The sequence below is a fragment of the Sitophilus oryzae genome, unplaced genomic scaffold (genome assembly GCF_002938485.1).
Source record: "Sitophilus oryzae breed Bouriz unplaced genomic scaffold, Soryzae_2.0 scaffold_1297_pilon_pilon, whole genome shotgun sequence".
In the NCBI taxonomy this organism is placed as follows: Eukaryota; Metazoa; Arthropoda; class Insecta; order Coleoptera; family Curculionidae; genus Sitophilus; species Sitophilus oryzae.
In genome coordinates this window covers 10,977,934-11,003,705 of record NW_022145945.1, presented here as the reverse complement: position 1 = coordinate 11,003,705, position 25,772 = coordinate 10,977,934, and the positions used below count along the sequence as shown (strand labels likewise).

General features: G+C 30.7%; 5 protein-coding genes across 6 annotated transcripts; 3 read left to right on the top strand and 2 right to left on the bottom strand.

The window, feature by feature from the left end:
• The first annotated feature begins 1,024 nt into the window (after positions 1-1,024).
• On the top strand, positions 1,025-3,110 carry LOC115874779 (putative nuclease HARBI1). Its single transcript, XM_030890054.1, has 2 exons — positions 1,025-1,936; positions 2,561-3,110. Exons 1-2 carry the CDS (start codon positions 1,370-1,372, stop codon positions 3,086-3,088), a joined length of 1,095 nt encoding a protein of 364 aa, XP_030745914.1. The 5' UTR covers positions 1,025-1,369; the 3' UTR covers positions 3,089-3,110.
• A 56-nt stretch (positions 3,111-3,166) lies between these two features.
• Positions 3,167-4,694, bottom strand: LOC115874780. The gene is made up of 2 exons (XM_030890055.1): positions 4,365-4,694; positions 3,167-4,226 (listed from the first exon to the last, which is right to left on the bottom strand). The coding sequence occupies exons 1-2, from the start codon at positions 4,366-4,368 to the stop codon at positions 3,349-3,351; spliced, it is 882 nt and encodes a 293-aa protein (XP_030745915.1). The 5' UTR covers positions 4,369-4,694; the 3' UTR covers positions 3,167-3,348.
• Positions 4,695-12,065: 7,371 nt separating this feature from the next.
• On the top strand, positions 12,066-13,988 carry LOC115874483. Its single transcript, XM_030889631.1, has 5 exons — positions 12,066-12,309; positions 12,372-12,609; positions 12,898-13,052; positions 13,106-13,253; positions 13,354-13,988. The coding sequence occupies exons 2-5, from the start codon at positions 12,394-12,396 to the stop codon at positions 13,732-13,734; spliced, it is 900 nt and encodes a 299-aa protein (XP_030745491.1). The 5' UTR covers positions 12,066-12,309; positions 12,372-12,393; the 3' UTR covers positions 13,735-13,988.
• Positions 13,989-14,012: 24 nt separating this feature from the next.
• LOC115874775 (putative nuclease HARBI1) lies at positions 14,013-15,326 on the bottom strand. Its single transcript, XM_030890051.1, has 4 exons — positions 15,229-15,326; positions 14,903-15,050; positions 14,649-14,805; positions 14,013-14,441 (listed from the first exon to the last, which is right to left on the bottom strand). Exons 1-4 carry the CDS (start codon positions 15,303-15,305, stop codon positions 14,047-14,049), a joined length of 777 nt encoding a protein of 258 aa, XP_030745911.1. The 5' UTR covers positions 15,306-15,326; the 3' UTR covers positions 14,013-14,046.
• A 386-nt stretch (positions 15,327-15,712) lies between these two features.
• Positions 15,713-19,591, top strand: LOC115874776 (HD domain-containing protein 2). Of its 2 annotated transcripts, none has more exons than XM_030890052.1 (4): positions 15,713-16,342; positions 18,580-18,785; positions 18,853-19,053; positions 19,106-19,591. In XM_030890052.1, the coding sequence occupies exons 2-4, from the start codon at positions 18,668-18,670 to the stop codon at positions 19,381-19,383; spliced, it is 597 nt and encodes a 198-aa protein (XP_030745912.1). In that variant the 5' UTR covers positions 15,713-16,342; positions 18,580-18,667; the 3' UTR covers positions 19,384-19,591. The 2 variants fall into 2 exon arrangements, with proteins under 2 accessions (XP_030745912.1, XP_030745913.1); XM_030890053.1 differs by having other exon boundaries at positions 16,320-16,338; positions 18,631-18,785.
• Positions 19,592-25,772: the final 6,181 nt, after the last annotated feature.

Genomic DNA, 25,772 nt, shown 5'->3' with positions numbered 1-25,772 from the left:
AAATTAAAAAAATCGATGCAACGGACGGGAAGACGTGCGGATCCTTCGATTGCAAACGACTAGCAGGAGCGGTGTTGCCAGATTGAAGTCATTCGTAAAATTGAAGCTGCTCATAAAATTAATTTACTTATTACTAATAATATTGTTTATAGGAAAGTTCTTGTAAATTAAGCTTAATTTTGTTCTCAAAAGTTATTATTTACTCAATACGTTCCACTGAAATCGTTTTTTTACGTAAGGCAAAATATTTATTGTCATAAATAAAAAACAAATAAGTAATTATAAACATAAACACACAAAAATCATGAAATAAACATAAAATGAAGCTGTTTAAATACATTTTTAATACTATAAATACATCGAAACCAAGAGAAAAGATTATAATGTTAGTACGTAATTACAAGAAGAAATAAAAGAAATTTCTACAAAACAACAGTACTGGTACTTGTTTTATTAAAAATATAAATATAGAAATGACTCTTACTATAGTGCCAGTAATCAATTTAAACTAATACAATTTTACAAAAATCACATAGAGAAAAAGATTTTCGACATTTTTTAACAATCCGGCAACATCGAACGAGAATAAAATTCAAAACTTCCACACAACCGAAACTGACCAATCACGATCGAGAATTTTTTGCTCTTGGATGCCTCGATTTTAACTTTTTTTAATACACATGGATGGTTTTTATTAAAATTTCAGTAGAATATGCTTCTTAAATTAATTAAATGATTTGTCTTTATTTGTATTTATTCCCTCCAGTATAAAATATCATACAAAACTTATTTTATATTGAAATTATCTGGTAGGCACATAATTAGATGAACTATAAAATCATGCATTTTTTTAATATTTTAATAAATTATTAAGAAACAAGTGTTTTTATTCAACAAATATCCCTTAGTTTAATAAGAAACTAATTCAATATAGTTAAATAGTAAGAAATATGAGATAAATTATATAACAAAAATAACTTCAGAAGTCTTTAACTTGACTCTATGTTAACTCAAAGATGTTAAGAGCTTTGTTCCAGCAGAGTAACAGAACTGTTCTAGCACGCGATGCTCGTGCGCAATATAGAAAATGTGTTCCAGCAACAAATTTTGCGAACTGGTAGTAACTTGGAACTTCAAACATTATGTTCCTGCAAGTGGAATTTTAAAATCGGAACGGTTTCAGAACAGTTATTACAATTCCATCAAAAAGGAAGAATTTAGCAAGTTCTGGGCATGCGCTTTTGTGTTATTTATAAAAGTGGGTTATGTTTATTCTTTATGTATATTCGATAAAACTTTCTGTGTTCTGTGTATAAAATGTTGGAAATTGTCTTGTTAATTCGTTTAGTGTTTCTGTGAAAAAGTTAAAATGATTTCTGATATATCTTCATCTAGTTCCAGTTTAACTAGTAGTTCTAGTTCTTCTGACGAAGAAAATCTACCACAACCTCGACCAAAGAATGAAAATTATGTTGAACAGACTGTGCCTCAGTACAATAATACAGTTTTTTTGGAACATTTTCGCGTCTCAAGAAATGTTTTTCAAGGTATTGTTGAACGATTTCGACAAAGTGACCAATTTAATATAGGGCATAGTGGTGGATTTGGCAAATTAGATGCCGAGTATCATATCTTAGTGTTTCTATGGTTTGCGGGTCATCAGACAGCAAGCTTTAGAGATGTGTCTGATAGATTCAATATAAGCATTAGTTCTCTTTTCAGAATTATAAAAAGAGTAACTGCTTTTTTGAGTAATCTAGGAAGAGACTTAATAACATGGCCATCTAATGAAGAAAAAAATATTATTGAAGGCCATTTTGAAGCAAGAGGCTTTCCTGGTGTTGTGGGCGTCATAGATGGGTCACACATAAAAATTGATAAACCTTCTGAAGATGCTGATTCGTACCTCAATCGGAAACATTTTTTTTCTATTCAGGTAAGTCTTTACAATATTTTGTACAGAATAATCATATATGGACAGGGTGTTCTAAAGAGTACCTAACAGGGGCTTATCTTTTACCCTCCTTGTATTTTTGAAAATATCCAAAAATAGCCAATTGATGTATTTTTTCCCTAGAGTTCAAAAACAAGGTTTAAAAAAACATTAAAACCAAAAACAAAAGGTGTACGCTATGCACAGAGTGCTTTTTAAATGGAACATGCTTTATATACAGGGCTATATATATATATTAATTCTACAACTTATTTTTACTAACAAAATAACAAATCCATAGGACATTGCATGGCAAAATTGTATTAAGCATAGCTATAATGTAAAATATAGTGTACAAATAGAGCCAAAACACGACATACATAAAATTTAAGAGTTGGAAAAGTTTTGTAGAATATATTTGTACATATTATTGAAAGTTTTTTTCCGATTTTGTCTAATTTAAGTTTTGTTAGCATTACACATTTTCCTGAAATGAAAACTTTTGCCTAGCTTGTTTTCAGAAATAATCTATAATGATCATTTATTTGTCTTAATATAATATTAATCATTTTCTTTAATAAACAAAGTAGACCTACATATTTATACCAGTATTGGATTTATTTTTAGATGCAAGTAGTGTGTGACCACCAAAGGAAAATTAGGGATATTTTCATTGGTTATCCTGGATCAGTTCATGATAGCCGTGTGTTTCGCACTTCCCCACTGTCAACTCAACTAGAAGAAAAATGTGGTAGAAATAGGTATATACTAGGAGATGGTGGTTACCCTTGCACTCGGTATTTACTGACTCCCTATAGAGATAGAGGTGAACTAACAGCTGTGCAGTCAAATTATAACAGAAAATTGGCCAGTTCACGGTACATAATAGAACATTGTTTTGGTATACTGAAGCAAAAGTTTCGTCAACTTTACCATGTTAAATTAAGAAGTATCGAGGATATCTGTCATTTTATTCGGGCATGTTGTGTTCTGCATAACTTAGCTCTGAATGACGAGTTTCCTGTAGAAGAGGGCCCTAATCTTAATGAAGGCGGTAATGAAGAAGTTCTGTTAGAAATCGAAGGAGATGGACATTATGATGACAGGAATGGTCTTGAAATGAGAAATTATGTATCCAGAATGTTAAATTTTTAAAGTAATATATAATTCAAAGATTTTAAATTTATGTTTTTCATTCACTGTTAGTATAGTAAGTAGGTAACTAAATAAGTGAAAAATGTTTATAAGTACATAAAACATCATAATCAAAAATTATTGCAAATCTGACGGGAAAATGTTCATTCTTTTAATTCTCAAACTAACTCTTTATTCAATAAATACAAAACATAACACAAACAAATTTATAACACTGAATAACAAAAATTTAATCATATTATTTAGAGTAACACAACCTTTCACTTCGATGTTTTATGTATTAATCTAGTTAGTAAAATATTTTGCTTTTTTATAGCTGCTATTTTTTCTTTTTCTAAAAGTAGTTTTTCCTTATGATAGGCTTTCTTTTCCTCAAGCATATTTTGTAAATATAGTGTTTTTTGATGGTAATACTCCTTTTTCTGTTTATTTAATTCCATCAGAGTGTCATATTTTTTATTACTCTTCCTCCATTTTGTGTTCGGTGACAACTGTTTCAATGGGGTGACTTTTTTCTCTGCTTTTTTGAATGTTATCTCTGTAACTTCATCAGTTGTTTGTGCATTTTGTGAATCATTGTTATTTTCTATTCCAGTAATGTCTGTATTTTCTCTTTCTGCGCCTGCTGTAGAACTACTTCTACTTTGGGAATTAGCTGTTAATAATAGCTTAGGATAAATATTCTTTTTATTGCCAAATATATCAGTCATTTCGTCTAAGTACTCAAAATATTTTTTTCCTCTGCCTGTTTTTTTTTGATCGTCAATGAAATCTTTATATCTTCTCTCTAATACTTTCCATCTATTGGAGCAATTTGCTGACGAATATTCTAGATTATAATCGTCCCTCATGACATTGGAAATTTTGTCGAACATCATTTTTAGATTCCTCATTTCATACAAGCCCACTCGATTCCTATATTCTTTGTATAAATGAATTAATATTTTCGTAGCCTTTGGAGACCACTCTTTATAACTCTTTGTTTCATCAGAATGTTTCCTTTTCAATGGGGTACTCGCACTATCACTTATGCAGCTTTCTTCCACACTAACAGTTTCAGTTGCATTGTCATGATTGATAGTTTTGGCTTCACTGTCTTCTATTCTTATAAGCTGATTGTCGATAATAATAAACTTTGCTAAAAAACAGTATATTAAAATTTCAATGTGTTATAGCACATATTTTATTTATAGATAACATCTTCCATTAATAATTATTTACCAGTACATCTTTAATCCGTATAAAATAGATGTGACCTCATAGCTAATTAACTTACCCATATTTTATTAAAAATTTCAAGACTAATACGTCTCTTTTAATCAGTTTTTAAATAGAATATTTGATGTTTTATAAATATTGTAAAAGATGCTCGTACCGTACTTTACGCTATACATAACCTTGATACATAACACATAACCACTAACCACACAATTTTCAAATAAATACCAGTACTGTCATATTTAATTTTCATAAATACCAGTGTACTTGTTTTGTTCCAGCAGGTGCAAATTAGGGAACAGTTTTAGAACGAGATTTTGTGCGACTGCGCAGTAAAGCAGTTCATTTTCTGTCTGAGAACAGTTCTACTAGCTTTGCTGGAACAAAGCTAAAGCTTACAAAACAAAACTAACCGGAGAGAATTAAAATGGCGTCGAAATTTGTTCTAGAACAAATCTGAAGTTGTCTCTGAAATCTGTCAATTCTAAACTGTGAAGTTAGACAATAGTTAGACAGAAACATTGCTGTCCTTGTCTAGGCGGCCATACTTGTCGTCAGGAGATGACAGGATTGACACTAATGACTGTTTCCAATTTTCCTATTTCACTCTTTCACTGTCACCCCCCTAGAAACTAGAAACTAGAAAGAAGACCCCCTAGAAACTAGAAGCTAGAAACTAGAAACCTAGAAACATCCTTAATAAATGTAAAAAAAACTTTGGTAAAGGTGTGGATCCGGTGGCTGACCTTGAAGCCCATATTTGCTGCATTTGATCATCGATACTACGCAAGCGCACATCGTCGATGTTGCCAAATTGCAGTTTATTTTCGAATTATTTGCAGTTGAAATTTTTTTTTGAGTGTTAATCAATAATAATACAAATTCTATAATTAATTTTATAATTTCAGATTTATCTTGATATCCAAAATTAAGGAATGATATATAAAATTGTAATAATAATAACATTTATTTATATATTTACATTAGAATTAAAAATTATATCATCTACGGATTTTTTCTTAATGGTTTTAAACTTATTAGAATTATTTTATTTCTTTCAAGTCATTTAATTTCTAGTTATTTACAGGCAACAATAGTTTTGATTATATGTATTGATGTATTGAAGTACTACCATGACGAGTCTTATAGAAAAATACACGTCAATGGGAGATAGAGGTAACATTTTACCTATAATGTTACTAATATAATATACTTTGATCACGGCATATAAATCACACGGCAGGCTAACTCTGCCCAGATCCCATTGTTTAAAATTTCTATAAAATTTGACCTTGAAAACACCATTATGGGTGCCGGGTCAGGGCCGGATTAAAACGTATCAAAAAATTTCCCAGAAAATAAACTATTGCTAGACAGGGTCGTATTAAAAAAATACTGTAATTGACTGAAACTGAATTTTATTTACACAATACTTTTATCTAAAAACAAATGAATCGTTAACCGCGCATACTCCTCAAAAAGTAAAAATGAAAAATCAATTAAACATATAACTTTAGAGAATAGACAATAAAAATTAAAAAACATGCCAGGAGTCCAGGAGTTACAAAACAAGAATTAAAGAAATACCCAATAAATTATCTAATGAACAATCTAAAGTAGGTTATTGTACAAATGATGTCCATCAATGGACATAGCAAATTTTGTTAATATTCAATTTTTGTACCAAATTAACAAATCAGCTTAAAGGAAGAAAAGTAACTGATGAATTTAAATATAAATGTTTGGCTATATTTTAAAAAAAGCCAAGTTGTCAAAAAAAATTTGAGCCGTCAAATTTGACAGCTGTCAAAAAATTTCAAAGTTGTCCGATTTTGATAAAAATCGATATATAGGATGGCCATGGGCTAAAATGAAGGAAAAAAAATTGAGCTGTCAAATTTAACAGCTGTCAAAAAAATTTCAATGTTGTCCGATTTTGATAAAAATCTATATATAGGATGGCCATGGGTTAAAAGGAAAGAAAAAAAATTGAGCTGTCAAATTTGACAGCTGTCAAAACAATCTCAAAGTTGTCTGATTTTGATAAAAATCGATATATTGGATGCTCCCTAATTTGTCCCTACCCCATAGTCGGTTTTCATTTTATTTGTCTCACAATTGAACTGTCAAATTTGACAGCTGTCGTTTTTTTAAGTTCTCCTTTTTTATGAAAATCGATAAACATATGATTAGGATGCCCATAAGTAGTTATTTAAGAAAAAGAATTGAGTTTAAGTGTGTGGCACTGAGAAACCAGCATAACTTAAAAAGTAAAAAATAAATTTAAGAAAAAAAACTTTTTAAAAACAAGCTTTTATTTAAATACATTAAAAGAGAAAAATAAGCTTTTTTCTTTAAAACTTTTATTATGTCATTACACAATTTTATATTATATAAAAGCTTAGCGGACAAGCGATTTGAGTGTACAGTTGCACTCATAAAATCTGGTACAACTTTATCTTTGTAATTCCTGTAATTCTTCTTATTCCAATATCTTGTAAACCTGTCATTAGTCCCATCCAGGATAAATTCATCCAGTTTAGGAAGAACATTTAAAAAACTTTGTGTCCGAATATTACATACGGGTACTGAAAATTGCCAAAATGATCTGGCAAACATCTTATTAAAAAACAGCAGACCTTAATAATTAATAAAAAACGAGACCTCTTTTCTTTTCTCTCTCTGAATTGTCATGAGCTATCCATAAAAATTAAAAATAGATACGGATAATCAGAAAAACAGTAATTTAGAAATTAATCTTGTTTGTCATTTTGCAGGATACCTAATAATAAAATTACTTTTGAATGCCGTAGACAATGACTGAGTATTAAAACTAAAAGAATTTCGGACTTCCATTGTACTACTAAACTACAAAAACCTAATATATCACACAATAAACAAAAATAAAACTAAAAAAAAACAAAATATATCACTCAAGAAAAGAATAAAATAAAGTAAGCCGCACGCTACTGACTCAAAGCTGCCGTAACTGTACCACAGCTTAAGTAAAAACCAGCTCGGACAGTGTAGCGTGCCGCTTTGATCTTTTTACGCTTGGATTTGCGATTCGAAAGAGGGGGAACACTGGAGCGGCGAGCTCTCTCGCCAAAACCAAGAGCCGCGTAAGCGCCAGTCAGCCCAGAGATGTATTCAAAAAAATTTTACACGTGACGTAAAAAATTATCTGACTGGTGCTAGAACATAATTTAGATACACGTTTTTTAAATTGTTGACTTTAAATAAATATGCATTCTCAAAGAAAACATTTAAAAAACAAATTAATTAATTTATTTCTAGAAATAACAGCAAAATGAAATAGGTACATTGATTACTTATCGTTATTTACGAATGTTTCTAAATTAGGAGCTTTCGGTTTTGTTTGCTACATTTAAGTTCTTATTAATATTCTTTAAGGTATAATAAATTCTAACTTTTGCGTATAATTTTAACAAAAAATACATTATAGGAAAATTTTGATTGATGGTTGAATTTAATTGTCTGAAATAATTTAACGAATTTACATAATATATTTTCTTATTTAAGGAAAGTTCTTCAAAATTGTTCTGAAAAATTTTATAAAAACTTTTTAAAACAAGTTTTTATTTAAATACACTAAAAAGAATAAAATACTTTTCTTTCTTTAAAACTTTTATTATGAACTTATAACGTCATTACACAATTTTAATATTATATAAAAAGCTTGTCGCGAGATTTGAGTGTACAGTTGCACTCATAAAAAATCTGGCATGACAACTTTATCTTCTAATTCCTGGTCTAGTGGTTCATCATAACACAAACTTTGAAAAATGAGACAGGGTAGACACAGGTTTTAGTTAATTTACTTGTTTATCGATGTAGAGAAATCTCGCGACAAGCTTTTATATATCTAATATTAAAATTGTGTAATGACGTTCTAAGTTCATAATAAAAGTTTTAAAGAAAAAGAGTTTATTTTATTCTTTTTAGTGTATTTAAATAAAAGCTTGTTTTTAAAAAAGGTTTTTTATAAAATTTATTTTCTACTTTTTAGTTATGCTGGTTTCTCAGTGCCACACACTTAAACTCAATTTTTTTCTTAAATAACTTTCTATGGGTATCCTAATAATATGTATATCGATTTTCATTAAAAAGGAGAACTTAAAAAACGACAGCTGTCAAATTTGACAGTTCAAATGTGAGACAAATAAATGAAAAACCGACTATGGGGTAGGGGGCATTCAATATATCGATTTTTATCAAAATCGGACAAATTTGAAATATTTGACAGCTGTCACATTTGACAGCTCAAAAATCTTTTTCTTTCATTTTAGCCCATCGGCCATCATCGATTTTTATCAAAATCGGACAACTTTTGAAATTTTTTTGACAACTGTCAAATTTGACAGCTCAACATTTTTTTTTCATTTTCGCCCATGGCCGTCCTATATATCAATTTTTATCAAAATCGGACAACTTTGAAATTTTTTGACAGCCGTCAAATTTGACAGCTCAAATTTTTTCTTTCATTTTAGCCCATGGCCATCCTATATATCAATTTTTATGAAAATCGGTTGACTTTGAAATTTTGACATGTCATTAAACCTGTCATTTTTTCAAGATGGCAGCCCATATATTTTTTTCATATGTATATGGCCCACAATATACCTATACAGGTTGTTAAATTGTTCATTACTCGCGGCAAGAGTTTTATGGTTGAAATAACCTTGGCCCGCTCGTCGATAGACGACGCGACGGGACGAGTCGGCAGAAAATCAATAATGCATACGTTCCTCAATAGGCAGTGTTGCCATTCTGTTTCTCTCTATAAGTAACTGTCGAGGTTAATAACCTGTATATATATATATATATATATATATATATATATATATATATATATATATATATATATATATATATATATATATATATATATATATATATATATATATATATATATATATATATATATATATAATTTCAGCCCGATCCATTCATAAATAGAATTTTAAAAAAATCAAAAACCTCAAAAATGCCGCCATTTCGACAGCTGTCAAAAATTCGGGTCATGCCTTGCAAAAAATGTATTGTCATCGGGACTGAACCTACATGCCAAATTTCAATCTCCTACAATAAAAGGAAGTGGTTTTAATTTAGCTTTACAAGATTTGCCCCTGAACAAACATGTACATACATACATAGATAGTTACATACAAAGCAAGTTAAATAAAAGCTTAAAAATAGCCTCCAATGAGGAAACTAAATAAAAAAATGGTCACTTGGCATTAGCAAGCTTCCAAATAAGTAGTCTTCACCGTTTTGAAAAAGCTCTAAAGTGTGAATATACTTTTGAATTGAACATTAATTTTGAATTGAATTGAAAATTAAACAGACTATATTTTGAATTATTTCCATAATTATTTGTGCAACCAGCAGCCGCACATCCCGGAAAACCTTTTCCCATTCCATCAATAATAAAAATAAATTGAAATAAAAGCACAAATACCTATGGTTAAATATAAGAAAAAAATTCGAATTAAAATCTTCCGTAATACGGCCCTACGCGCCACCGGTGGAGGCTATGCATCGACTGAATGAGGCTGACTGTGGGTCGCTTAATTCATTTAGCGCATCGTCGGAGTAGGGCGTTTTAAATTCGAGCGTGGGAAAAATTGGCGAGTGTCCAAGCTATATTATTCTGTAAGCTGTGACTGTACGTTGTCGATGACAAGAGAGACACAGAGTGTGGTGATAAGACAAAAATAAGCTCTATGTTTTATCTTTTTCTCTTTAGAAGGGAGATGGTTTGTGTCGTAGAATACATTGCAGTATTTAATATCGTGTACTTTGATATTCTTTTCTTAATTTACTGTAATTTCTTGTTTCCTATAATGCCAAATCTTGACAATATGGTGAAGGTTGAGTTTTGATCTTATTAGCACAGATAACATATAATGTGTTATCTGTGTTATTAGTTTTATACCTGTGTTTATACAAGACCAAATTAAGACTTAGTTAGTTTGTGATTTATATTAAGATCTTTCTTATAATATTTGTTATGTCTTAATCTTAATACTATATTATGCTTTGTCTGGAAAATAAATGTTAAAATATCTTAATTTTGCATATCCTATTCCATCCTTCCATTAGGAAAATATGGTTTATAAATCATATATAGGTGTAAGAATAGAGAAATCTTAAGGTAGCAGAAAAAAATGCAATATATGTATAAGCAGAATTAAACAAGGTAACTGTTAATGTTGCTGAAGCTGACTTCTACAATTTAATTACGGAGGCTAAAAGGCCTTTTAAGGTCTCCGTAGCGTTGATGGAATGTTAAAAAAACTATTATGAACATGACATGGAGTTATTGCATTTAAAAATTAAAAAAAAGAAAAAACTTGGACACATCCCTTTTAATTTCCCGAATTTTTAATCAAGCCCTTTTAACGTAGCATAATATTCTAGAGCAATAGGGATTAATTATAGGAATCTAGAGTTTTATTTCTATTTAATTTTATTGACTATGAAAAATAATAAAAAACATAATAAGCGTTCACGTGTTGTGCGAAATATTAAAATAATAATATAAATAATATCATGCGTACTATGATTGAAAAAATAGCGTCAGCGATGACTATGAAATGAAGATCGCTGTCATTTTATGGCGGGAAATGTCCTCAATCGTCATTTTCCAGCCAACTGAACGCCGTTTTTCGATCATACGGTATATATTGACAAAAAGAACACTGAAAAGCACATATTTGTTTTCTACTGAAAATAATTCCAAAATAACTTGCAATCTGGCAACATCGAAGATGTGCGCATGCGTAGTGTCTGTGACTATATGCAGCAAAAACTCGTTTCAAGGTCAGCCACCGGATCCACACCATTACCAAAACTTTCTATTAGAGATGGGCGGTTATTGGTAAAAAACCGGTTATAGGTTAACCGGAATTATCTTTAAAAAATAATAACTTGACAAAATTAACCGACACAAATTAACCGGTTATTCAAATAACCTAACCTAGCAAAACTAAATATTTAGTTTTCCTATAGGTTTCTTATTTCTACCTCACTCCATCCAGGTCTACTTCCCAAATTTAGATAATAAACTTAGTTAAATCGCATGATTAAATAGAGATTGTAGCAATGTAAGTATGTATATATACAAAATGAATTTAAATAAAAATGCTAACCTCACTTTTTTGAGTAGAGATGGATATGATATTAAAACTAGTAATTACTTAACGTTCAAATAAACCACACAACTCACAAGTTCTACACCTACAACCAAGTTATTTTAATCAAATACCAAAGAAAAATAAGGAGACTGAATGAATAGATAATGAAAGATTATCTTCATTCATTACTTGAACTTCAATTTTGTATTCTTTAGTCTAAGCTTCAAGAGAGACTTCAAACTACAACAAAAATATATTTACGGTGAAAACGTGGGTGAAACTGGGCGAAACCATGGAAAACTTTTGAAGAACCGTTAAAAATCCGTTCAAGTTCGGTTAAAATTTAAATATAGAATTTAGAGAATCTATTTGAAGTTAGGTTCGTATCACTTTGGCTAGCTGGTGGCTAGTAGTAGTCTATGCCATTAGTACTTTGTTTTACGGCCTGACCTGTCAGGGCCATTCGGCCGTTGTTTTGATTATTATCATCAGGGTTCGCCTGATGCCTGATTTAATTTTGACATTTGATGTTTGATGTCATATATTTTCGTTTTTGGGAGCGGGAGCGGGATCTCCCGTTATCGTCGTAATATCTGGGCGCCAATTCTTGACGGCAATAGAATAGAACAATCGTCAGGGATCGTTCTACGCTTCTACTCTATTGCCGTTCTCTTAAGATCACATTTCCGTATTCTGGAGTATAAAGGAGGGAGCATCGAACAGGGGAACGTAGCCACAGTGATGCCAAATTTCTTGACCAATCATAAAGCCGAATTTTTTGACAGTAGGAATCTGTCATGTCAATTGTCATCGGTTCAGGGTTATTCCACATGATTTTTGAAGGTTATTTATTTGGTTGTTTAATATTGTTTAGAATTTCTCGTGATTTGTGCTATTTAATTTAGTTTATTTCCCAAAGTATGAGTTATGGAACAGGAGAGGAAAAGAATTAAGTCTAATCCAATAACACCAAGACAAAAAGAAATATTGGTAGAATTTATTTCTGCACGAAAAGAAATGTATACTGGAAAATTAACTCCAATGTATACCAGAGAAAAAATGTTAAAAAACTGGCAGGAGATAACGAATATCCTAAATAGTGTTCCGGAAGGCCCTGCCAAAGATTGGAAACAATGGAGAAAGGTAAGTCAACAGCAACACTAAGAACATAATCAAGAACATATAATATAAAATATAATTAATTAGAAAACTTCCCTGGGCAAGTATAATATAAAGAGACTATTAATAGGGTTACCGTACTAAACTGCACTCTTTATTATTACAAACAAACACTGTTTTCTGAGTTTTTGTTCCCCATTGTTAAAGATATTATGTGGTTAAAACACAGTATTTTTATAATGTTTATTCTCTTGTTATGCTCTTAAATATTAGTTTCATTTTCAAGTACTTATTCTTATTTTGTTCTTGTAGAGCTGGGTGGATATAAAAAAGAACACGAAATCAAGACATTCTGACCAAAAGAAATATATGGCTGGCACTGGGGGTGGTCCACCACCTTATCTTCCACCTGATGATCTTCCCGAATCGAAGAAAGGTTTTAAATATTATCACACCAGTTGCAATTAGTGGCAATAAAAAATATTTTGGAGACAGAGGCCGTGGTTTAATTTTTTGAGAGTGATGACATCTTTGAAAATACTGATGATGTAAACCTCGATATAAGCCATCAATCAAACACCACAGATTATATCTTGGAAGAAAATATCCCAGACTTAGAGTCTATTACCAGGAGTTATGCGAGTGAATATGCTAACACGTCTACTTCTGTAAGTAAACTTTGATCAAAGCAGTTGCGATTTTACATGGCATATTACTTGTTATAGCATATTTTGTAATTTCCATATTAAATTATAAACTGTTTTTTAGGTTAAAAGCAACAATGTCCATGATTATTGCCTTACAGAAAATCACAAGCCACAATCACCTTCAATGAAGTTTGGAGTTGATGCGGAAAAGACAGAAACTTCAAAGGTGAGTTTTAGCCGCCAAAAAAGGACTAAAATTGGCAGGCTGGAGTATTCATTAAGAAATAATGATAGATTATTGAAATTAACTGAAGAAAACAATAATTCGGAAAAAGAATACAAACAAAGAAAACTGTTGCTGTTGGAAAATGATTCATTACAGAAAAGTGGGTACAATGACCGAAAAGCTCTGGCACTTGAAACCATTGCGAATGCCCACAAACAAATTGCAATAGACATTCAAGTTATTAAAAATGCGATAACACAAAGTCAAAAGCAGTAAAATAGTTTGTTATTAAGACTGTTGTAGAATTGTTTTGTTTTTTTGTTTGGTTTATTCAGAAGGATCCAGCACTGTTTACCATTACAATTAGACATATTTTACCCTTACCCAGTGCCGGGTCCTAAAGTTTATTATTTAGTTTTTAGTCTTAACTTTTTCATGTTTAGATATCCTTGATCTCATTTTTTGTGATTTTCATTTTTCATAAAACTTCATTATATGCATAGATAGGCATACTTAATACCTATGTAAATATTTGTTATGTTAATAAAGGTTTTTTTTAAAAGATTTTATTTGGTTTTAAAAAATATTTTATTGGCGGAAATGATTATCAATAATATTTTGTTGAAGAACTCTAGCTGCTGCCAAATCGGGGTTTACTCTTCCAATGTTTTCAGCTGGTACATTTTCTACTGCATAAATGCCGTAGTCAATATCTTCATTTTCTTGTTCTGCTGGTGGTTCTGGAACATTATTTGCAATGCACATGTTGTGCAAGACACAACAACTATTGATTATTTGACCTGCCACTGTAGGGGAATAATGTAGGACTCTATGTTTTAAGAGACATCTAAATCTGTTTTTTAGCACACCATTACATCTTTCAATAGTCGCTCTAATGCTACAGAGTCTATCATTAAACCTTTCTTCTGGTCCAGCAGTGGGATTTTGAATTGGGGTCAAAAGCCATGGTCTTGTTGGATATCCTAAAAAAAATTATAAGTATTGTTATATTTATTACAATTGGCATGCAATTTAAAAGCCTAAATCAGATGTTGTAGTGTGCAGCTTAGGGTTTAATTTGAAACATAAACTTTTATTAGGATTCACTATCATTCAAAATTTAGACCCTTTGCCCTGCTTAAACCCTGTCGCTAGACATATTGTATTATTATGCATAATTATTAGAATACCTGAGTCTCCAAGAAGAAAAAACACATTCTGTGGATCTCGTCTATAAATGTTCTCCATTAATGTTGAGATTTGTGAATGTCGCCATATATTGGCATCATGAGTACTTCCAGGAAATTGTGCATTTACATTCATAATTTTCAAATTGCTATCACATATCTAAAAAACAGTAAGTATATAACGTACAATTAAAATCTTATTAGATGTAAATTTTACAAAATAATGGATCATTTTTATATTTGATTTGTTGACATACCAACTGAACATTTATCGAATGATAATTCTTTCGATTAACATAAATATATTCTGGAAACTCAGGATCATCTGTATGTGGAGCTACAATGCTGATATGTGTGCAGTCCACACAACCAATAACCCCTGGAAACTGGTACTTCTGGAAAAAGCTAAAAAAATTAATTATTTTTTACATACTACTATTAAAAAGCAGATGGATTTACGGATCAACCAAATATGTAACAAATGTAAACATTGTCAAAACAGCCTTTTTATTATAGTAAAGTTCCCTAGGTATATGCATTACATACATTATAGTCATTATTGCGAAACCAATAGCTTGCATACCTAGTTCGAAGAGCTTGCATTTCCTCTATGTTTCTGGGAAAATGGATCCAGTTATTCAATATTTGAGGCTGATTCATTGCATTACAAACTTCTTTGATACATCTATTTTCACTGATGGTTGGCTATGCCAACATAATTGCTTTTGCTCCTGTAATTTCTTGATAACTTCCAGTGCCAAAGAAGCTCAAAGCTGCCAAGACCTAAATATGATAACATGCCAAAGTTACATAGGTAGTATACCTATCATGTTACAAAAAAATATTTTGGTATGTAGGTTTACTTTTTCTAACGCATTAATTAATTACTTTTACTAATTTGACTACTTCTTTTCATTACCTTTGTTTTGCACTGTTAATGCTGATCTTCTAGGGGGTTCGGTGAACGAATGGTCTTACAATATTTATTAAGTTTTCACATAGAGGTTTTGTAAGTCTAAATAACTTTATGAATTTTCATCAGACAAATCGAAGGGATTCGACCTTCGAAGTAGTTCTCTTCTTATATTGTAAAACTCTTCAGCATCTCTAACATCTTCCATAATTTCTTCCCACAACAAAAATCTTTGAAGATTATTATTATTCATTATTAAATAGTAAAATTCCACTGTACAACACAAAATTTGTAAAGAAAGAGAATAAAGTAAGGTTATAATGCTCCAAACCGTCAAAAAATACCTCCCTGACGGCTAATCCCTTTAATTTACCCAGTAGATGCATGAGGGAGCCGTCCTTCTATTAACGTTCAATAGAAAGACGTTCAAGAATACCATTCTGCGTCTCTTAATAGAACCACGCCCCCTTTCTCTCGGTTGTTCTACTCCCCGGTTTTCAAGAATTGGGGCCCTGGAAGATCCGTGCCGTTCGCTTCTTCGAAATTTACCATTCAAACAGCTAATATTTAATTGTTACTTGTTTTAAGCAAGTACGATTTTTTAAAAAATAACCGGCTATAGGTTATTGAACGTAATGCAAGGTTATTAGGTTAACTGGTGAAAAAAAAACTACCTTTAAATAACCGGTTATTTTAGAGGAAAATACCGGTTATTCAAAAAACCGGTTACTTTTGCCCATCTCTACTTTCTAATATCTTTAAATAAGTTTTTCCGTTCCGGTTAGTTAGTGCAGTGCCTTCTATTAAAAGATCAGCCTACGGGCGGACTTTTGTTTACTTCATCAGCTGTACATACTTAGATATTGGGTTAGATTCTGTTTCATATTTTGTCGGTTGATTTTTGGTTTTAACTCTTTGATTTTTGGTATTATTTATTATTGTAGTGCAAAAAACAATTATTTTGGTGTTGAAGTGACATAAACTACTACCAGATATATGGTCACTCGGTTTCGCATAAAAAATAGAAATTTTAAAATTACACGTTGTGCAAGTGATTTAACCTAAAAGTGCCCATACATTTTTTGCTTATCGTGATTTTTGTGTGTGTTTTTAAGACTCTAACAATTCATCAATAAAGCTTAAGTGGAGTGTTATTGGTGCTATGCCTCATCTTTGTTGTGTTCCTGGTGGAAAGGATAGTTATTATACTAGGCAGCCTAAAGTGTCCGAAGAGCAAGAAAAGTGGGTACGAGTTATAAATCAAGAGAATTTTATTGAAAATATCTTTAATAAATTTAAAAATAATATTCTCCCATGATGGTATTAATGAAAAACTGGACAATTATGTTTATTTTATTCATATTGTGGAATCTCCACTCCTAAGTGTTGCTGGTTTAGCTTCGATAGATTCAAACACGTAAGTAGGTATTATGAACTAGGGAAAAATAACAAAGAATATGTGTATTAGAGATCATGAAAAGATTATTATTTTGAGTTCAAATTTAAAAAAGATTTTTGTAAAGACAAGACTGATACAGTTTAAAAGAAGAATGTGTTTTTGTTTGATAATATATAATGTATGTTAAGCATAACAATATTTGTTCAGTAATTTTTAATGAATAGTATTGATTATTTATAATACCAAATTAATATCAAATATTTAAGTGATGGCTGAATACAATATGAATAAAATAACAATAAAATTGGTATATTTGCATAATACAAAATTAAGTTTTAAGAATAAAGGTAAGTTACTAAAAATACTAAGAAATTCATATTTCTTTTGTTTTAATTGGTCTAATGTTATTTACATTTTACGTAAGAATTATACCGTATCATCGAAAAAATCGGCGTCTAGCTGGCTTGGAAATGAACATCGATGACATTCCCTAAATAACTGTACACATAAAATAATTAACTAGAATTTTACAATCCTGGAAAATTTGATATTCTTTGAACCTTCATTCTAAATATTCTAAATTTTTGATTTTCTTGGCCTTTAGTTCTGAAAACGCGATTGATTTTTCATTTGTTTTTTCATTATTTTTATTTGATTTAAAAAAACGGTTCGGCTAACATTATAGCCTCCATCAGCAAGTTAAAAGTCATATGAAAAATAGTGTCGAATATAATCCAAAAAATTACATATAAAATATTCACACCACGCACATAATGTTTACTGCGTACCCATAGTCAATGTAGGTAATTTTAGTGTTAAGAATAATAATTTTAAAAAAATATGTATCATCTTTTGATAAGTTTATATTAGTTTATTAATTGCAATAAACATTATGAGGTGTGAATTATATTGTATATGTAATTTTTGGATTATATTCGACACTATTTTTCTCTTATATGACACAACACTGTTAAGGCTATAGTTAGCCGAAACGTTTTTTTTAAACCAAATAAAAATAATGAAAACCCAAATGAAAACTTAATCAGCGTTTTTCCTGAACCTAAAATCCCAAGAAAATCAAAAATTTTAGAATAACTTAACATATAAAATGCCAGCGATCCAGTTCATAGCCATCGCTGACGCCTTTTTTAGATAATATTGTATTATTTGTAAATATAATTTTTTCGAACATTGATACTTGCAAAATATACATATAAATTTTGTGAATGCAAATGATAATACATCACTATTAGTAGATATTAAATGTTTTTTGTTAAATTAGATCGATTTTCAAACCCCAAAATTTAAAATATATTTACATTTTACCCATTATCTTATGTACCTATATATTATTTGTACATTGTACAACATTTGCTGCATTTGTATGGTTCATAGTTTATTTGCCAAAGTATTTATTACTATAAATAGGTATATGTTGTAGTTATTAACTGTATATTATGTATATTTCATTTAAACTATATCATTTTTAAAATACAAACCAAAAATCTGAGGAATAATTATGTTTTCCATGTATTCTACAACATATTTATTAATCCGTTATATCTAACTAGCGTGACGTCATAAATGTCGCCCGTAGGCTGATCTTTTAATAGAAGGCACTGGTTAGTGAATGTGTAGTGAATATTGTGCTATTTTGGGGTATTTTGTTCTAGCCATAACTATACCACGACTATACCACATATAGACATAATGGACAATTTGGAACCAAAGGAAGTGCTAAAATTTTTAGAATTTGTAAACAGCCTCAAACATCTACCTAGAAGGGGATGGATATTTAGTAAAATAAAGGATCATGAAACTATTTCAGGTGTGATATACTAAATTAATTTATGTATTAGATATTCTTCATTTGTAAAAAAATATTAATATTACAGGTCACATGTATTCAATGGGATTAATGACTTTCCTCCTTGGAAATAATTCCAAACTTGATAGGTTAAAGTGCCTCCAGTTGTGTTTAGTGCATGATTTAGCCGAAGCTATAGTAGGAGATATAACTCCTCATGACAATGTTCCCGAAGATGAGAAACATAAACAAGAAGATGAAGCCATGAAAGAAATTACTGGTCATATAGGTAAAATTTATTAAACACTTAAGTAGTTCTCTTTTAAAAATGTCTTTTCTAGGACAACCTGGTTTGCTTATTTATAATTTATACAAAGAGTATGAAGCCAAAGAAACTCCAGAAGCCAGATTTGTTAAAGATTTAGACAGATTTGACCTTTTATTTACTGCAGCATGTTATGAGAAGCGTGATGGGGAAGCTTTGAAGTGCCAGGAGTATTTTGATGCCCTTGAAGGGAAATTTAGCAATCCGTTTGTAAAAAAGTTAGTTGAAACTTTAGAACAAGAAAGAAATAGTAAAAATAAATCAGATAATATCCCAAATGGAGAAAAGAATTAACAATAATCGTTTATTGTGTTATAAAGATTATTAAAAATTGCAATATCAGTCAAAAACAACTACTTATTAATTTCAAGTGATTAATTTGATGCAACAAATTACATAGAAATAGTTATAAAATTTATTTTTATATCTGATAGTGATGATATACACTCACCGGCAAAAAAAACTGGTCACTAAAAACTAGTCCCAATTTCAAAGTTGGATTTCTCGCGAACCACTCATTAGATTTTGATGATTTTTTTTTAAATTGTAAATTAATTCCTTCTTAACGGATGCTACGTCAGCAATTTTTATTCTAAATTTATTTTGAGCATATACAGGGCACAACAATAAGACGAAGTTTTTTGCCCAAACTTTGTAACACCCTGTAGGGTGCAGCAGCTGTAGTAGCTATTGCTAAATCAAATGACATTGTAGCCTCATCTTTTTTGAGCATTTTGTTTTTTTTTTAATCACGACATTATCTCTGTTTGTATTGGAGATAAGCTGCTTTAAAACAAACGGCTTGAAAAAAGCTTTAAAATCAAATCAAACATCAAAACGTAGACGTAAACTAACTAAAACAAGAAAATTAAAAAAAAGGTAAAGAAATTTTAAGGGATTAATATCTAGTGTCCACTGGCCTGGTGAAATTTCCCGGTTCCATATACCGATTCCAGGCATCCTGGACTGTTGTTCGAAATATACCCAGGGTATTGGAGACAATGTTGACTTTGGCCATCCCCAATTAAAGTCACAATACGAGCAACATCCGTTACACATAATGGCATTTTTTAATTTGACAACCGTTTTTCTCGTATTGCAAATACTCATAAATCCGTTTTCGCCTATGTGTCGCCTTGATTATTTACACATAAAACTTTCTGCCTTTTCCGAAATGAATTCTGAATTTTTCCGAGACGTTCGTTTTAAAACAGCATATCTCCAATACAAAAAGAGATAATATGGTGATTAAAACAACAAAATGCTCACAAAAGTTGAGGCTACAATGTGATTTAATTTCAAAAGACAAAGTTCGGGCAAAAAACTTCGTCTTATTGTTGTGCCCTGTATATGCTCAAAATAAATTCGGAATAAAAATTTCTGACGTAGCATCCGTTAAAAAGGAATTAATTTACAATTTAAAAGAAAAATCATCAAAATCTAATAAGTGGTTCGCGAGAAATCCAACTTTGAAATTGGGTCTAGTTTTTAGTGGCCGGTTTTTTTTGCCGGTGAGTTTATTTTTAAAAAAATATTTTTTATTACAGCTGTTGTATAAAATTTAAATATACCTAGTATTAAGTATTTTTTTTTTATTTAAGTTGATATCATGTTGATGTTGTCATATTTTTGTTTTTTTTTATCAAAATGACATGTTTAATCATAAAAATAAAGTTTCAGTTAATAGAACATTTTTCCTACAATTGCTGTCCTCCATTCGCGAACTTCAAGTTCCAGTGCTTTACGCCCTGGGCTACTCGAGAACGGTTCTGAAAGGACCTGTGCGTAATAGCCTGGTGTCTTCATATGGCGCGGAACAGGTCTGAACTTTATGACTCATTTGAATCGAGTGAGAGTTTCGCGTTCTCGAACAGTTCAGAGCTGCACAGCTGCATGAATGGAGGACAGCAAATATAATACCATGTGATCAAATGGAAATGAAATATGTGCAGACATGAGTTACACTTTGAGCCTTAATATATCCACTAGTCTAAAAAACTAGGACAATATTTTTTTGCAAAAACTTTATTATGAACAAAAAGTAAATGTACAAGGCATCAGAAAACATGTTCCTACCTGTCCACCTTAGTAATAGTGACAGGGTTCGTATTAACTTCCTGGATATCCTGTTCTAGTATATAAGAATAATAGTAATATTTATAAAGATTTTTCTAAGCATCATATAAGTACGCTTATGTATATTAAAAGTTTCTTTTTATTAAACTATAGATAAATATAAATAATTGCATATACTTAAAGCTAAAATAAAACTTAATATTCCATTCAAACGTCTTAAATTTTTACACTTAATAAAATTTTATACAATATTTTTAACAAGTTTATATAAATACAGTGTGTTTTATTTTTCTGGTATCACAAAGTTTGTATTTTTCTTAACAAAAATATATGATAGATTGTTAAACGTTGATGGATGATGGAAACATTTCAGAAAAATACATTTAATGCAAAAAACTAGAAAACTAAAATACACTATACAAATATGACAATTTTATATCATTTTTAAAAAAAGCTTATAAAATAGAGTATCACAATCTACAAGTGTATATACTGCTGAAATAGATTTATTATTCACTTAATTCATTTTTACAATTTATTCAGTATACAGAAAAATAGGGAGATATTCCAAATCATTTTTTTTTCAAAAATATATAAATTATCAGAGTAAGTCAAAACTGTAAATGCCCTAGCCTTAATACTTTTGAACGTCTTAAAATATATCAAGAAGACAGTGGAAATGATTGTTGATTGGGTAATTATCCAATGGTTTTTTCATATAGAGTTAGAAGAAATTTGGACTCATAAAATTAAAATCAACTTAATCATTCGAGTCCAAATTTTTGATAACTATAATAGAAGGATAACAGTGTTGCCAACGTCACTGCACCTGCCGTATTTACGCGGCTTTTCGAACAAATACTACGACCATTTATCTATCTCTGTGGTGCCGTACAAGAAAAACACGACTTTTTTAAATAGCTGGGCAGATGCAAAGAAGAAATATGTATTAAAATATATTATACAGGGTGTTTCAAAACAAATATGCCATCTCTCGTGGGGAGATTCCTCACGTAAAAAGATTTATTTTTCACATCAACATAGGTCCGAATGTGCTTTGTTTCGTAGCTACAGGGGGTTAAAATCTTCATCTTTTTATAACTTATTATAATTTTCTTCCAAATGCTTTTAGCGATTCGAATGAAATTTTGAGGATAAAAGTTACTATAAATGCGATATATTTTAAAGCATCGGGTTATCCCTGGAATATTTTTCTAAAAAAGCATGTACGTCACTGACTTTTTTTTCTCTTGTTAGCAAAATAGTGTAAGCAGTTTAATTATGATTAGAAGTTGTCTCTTGATATTTTGTCGATTTCGGCCTCTGACGAAACAAACGTAATTTTATTAATTCGTCTTGATCCAAATCTAATAGCAACCTTTAAAAATTTTAATATCATTAACTTGCAAAAGATTTAAATAAGTACTCATTGATTCCTCATCAAAAATATGAAAAAAAGTTCCTTTAAACGTGGGTATGGAAATGCATAGTAGTTACAGGATATTAAAACTTTAAAATTAAATTTTCTGTAATTTATCTTAAATACCATTTTTTTAATTTGAAATTTCTGTAGGTTGGACTAATATGAATAATAACTAATAGTAATAATGTTTAATAATAAATTAGGTATATAAAATATGTAATTTATTATTATTACTTAGTTATTTCATCAAGGAGGCCGAATTCGACAAAATATCAAGAGATAACTTTTAATTGGCATTAAACGGCCTACACAACTTTGATATCAGAAGAAAAAATGTCAGTGGCGCACATTTTTTTTGTAAAATATTCAAGTGATAATCCATATGATGAATTTATCGACACTTTTATGGCATTCAAATATGTATCACTTAGTATAGTGTTATAGTAACTTTTAGCCTCAAAATTTCATTTGAATCACTAAAAGTACTTGGAAGAAAATTATAATAAATCGAAAGATTATTAAGACCTAACACCCTGTAGCTACGAAACAAAGCAGAATCGGATCTATGTTGATATGAAAAATAAATCTTACTTTACGTGAATAAATACAGTATGTCCTCGGATCGTATTTACAAGAGGAAAAACTTTTCTTTATTAACATTTTTCGAAAAACGCATTATTTATAAAAGTTTTTGCAATTCTAAAATGGTTAATCTTTTTACATTCCAAATTTCCATACCATTTTAGATAAAATAAAAAAGGAATATGAAATTACGGTTGAATTTAAGTGCTGAAAAATCAAAAAGGATTTCTATCAGCGTCTGTCCAATGTCTGTTTTTTCTATCACCGTCTGTCCAACGATCCCTGACAGTGATAAGTTGTGTCTGTTATTTTAATTTACAGGCAAATTGTATTTTCTGTATTCTTTTGGATGTCATCTGTCGAAATCTTCCCTAATACATTGGACAGGTTATAAACAAATTTTGTACTTTTTTAACATTAACTATTTTAGAACAAGCAACCATTTTTATAAAGAATTCATTTTTCTCATAATATTAATGATCAAAATCTTTTTCCTCTCGTAGAGACGATCCGAGGATATACTGTATAATAAAAATGAAGCTTGAACGAATATTAATTGAGACAAGAAGATGATGAGTTTTATCTGTCAGATTAAATAAATTCTGTTGCATTATCTTAATATGATTTTTGCGATTATTGAATATAACAATATATATTTAGAATTATTATTTTTTTGGCTGCAACCCCAGATATAATTTGTCGTTTGTTTTACTAATACTTTACTGATTCTTATTATAGGTATAAATACTAAGGTCTGGCAAAGGTTAGTCTTGGGTCGAGATTTCCGTATGTAAGAAGAGTACAATGCGTTTATATGTACTGAACAAAGAGATAACAGTAAACACGTTGCCAAACGTACGAAATAAATCGAGAAACTGTGCACATTGCTAAGAGACGTACAGTATCACAATCAGTACCTCTGTGAGTACTTAAAGTTCTAGGGAAAGGTGAACAACATGCGTTCAGCTTCACGATTTAATTAGGTCTCGTGATACTTTATTTGTTATTATTATTGTTTATTGATACGCTATTCTGTACCCGGCATCGACAATCGTCGGTATCGGTAAGTTACCGACAGTTATCGGTACGTACGGCCAATGAGCGTCGTGTTAATTGTTGTTGTCATAGTTTTAGCTGTCATCAATAGGGCCTATAGCAAATTTGTACCGACGACTATGGGTATCTCTATACCAAGGGGTGACCAACGGCACGGTAGAGATACCGATTCTCTTGCAATTTACTTCCACACGTGTAAATACCGACCAACAAGTAACAGTTGCCAGGGGCGCTATTTTGTACACGGCATCGATAATCGTCGGTATCGGTAAGTTACCGACAGCTATCGGTACGTACGGCCAATGAACGTCGTGTTAATTGTTGCTGTCATCAATAGGGCCCATAGCAAATTTGTACCGACGACTATCGGTATCTCTATACCATGGGGTTAACAAGGGCACGGTAGAGATACCGATTCTCGTCGGTACAAATTTGCGATATCTGCCCTATGACCGATCGGTAACTATGACAACAACAATTAACACATTTTTTCCATTAAAAAACTATCGCAACTTACAGATATCGACGATTGTCGATGCCGTGTACCGAATAGCGCCCCACCACGGTATTCACGGCCGTAGCTTTTAAAACAGCTTTTTCAATTAATGTGCGCGTTCAGGGAATACAGCCGCTAACCAACCGCTGAGAATTTTGCTCAGCGGTTTTTGTGTGTAAAAATAGACCGTTCAGGGAAGTCGCTTACTCAGCCGCCGACCATCCCTGAAGGCACTCAATGTACAGGGACATTATTTTAAGTGTCTTACTCAATTTTTCTGTTTCGTATTTTAAGATAGTAGAAACATTTTCTACTGTATTTTTTTGCGACGATGCCGATTTTCTACTTGAAATTTTTTTAAAACATCAATTTTGACAGATACGACGCCATCTTGATTTTTTTTAAATAGAAACCCCTACATATTTTAACATCTTCGGGTAGACATGTTTAGCTAATTTCAAAAATATATAGTTTAGTATACTTTCCACCGTTTTCTATATACAGGGTGTTGAAAATCAAGACATCCTGTATGAGCTAGTAGTTACTTAAAAATATGAATGAAGACACAATCAAAATTAAAAATTTTATTTCTAATGCAAGTGAAGAAATAGCAAACAAAATATACTAAAGTCAATCTAGTAATCTGACGCTACTATATTTTCGTGTTTAAATTGTAACGCTCTTACTTCCCAAAGAGTTTAAGAACATTTAAGAACACAAAATTAGAAGATAATAATATATTAGAAGTTAGATATTAAAAGTTTTGGTAATAATTTATTGACCAATACACTAAGACAAGAACATCAAATTGCCATTAAATTAACATTTTAATAGGCGGCTGTCAAATAAATACAAATGTTCCAAACCACAGCACGCTACCTTTCTTGGCAAATTTAGGGCCCTTATTATACATGTACTAGTGATTTAAAAGAATTTTCACAAATTTCAGGGATGATTGCTGGTATTATTTTTAATTTAAAAACTATTATAAATAATAATAGCCCTTGCTGACTTGATTACCGAGATACGAAATGAAATGCTAGCAAAAAA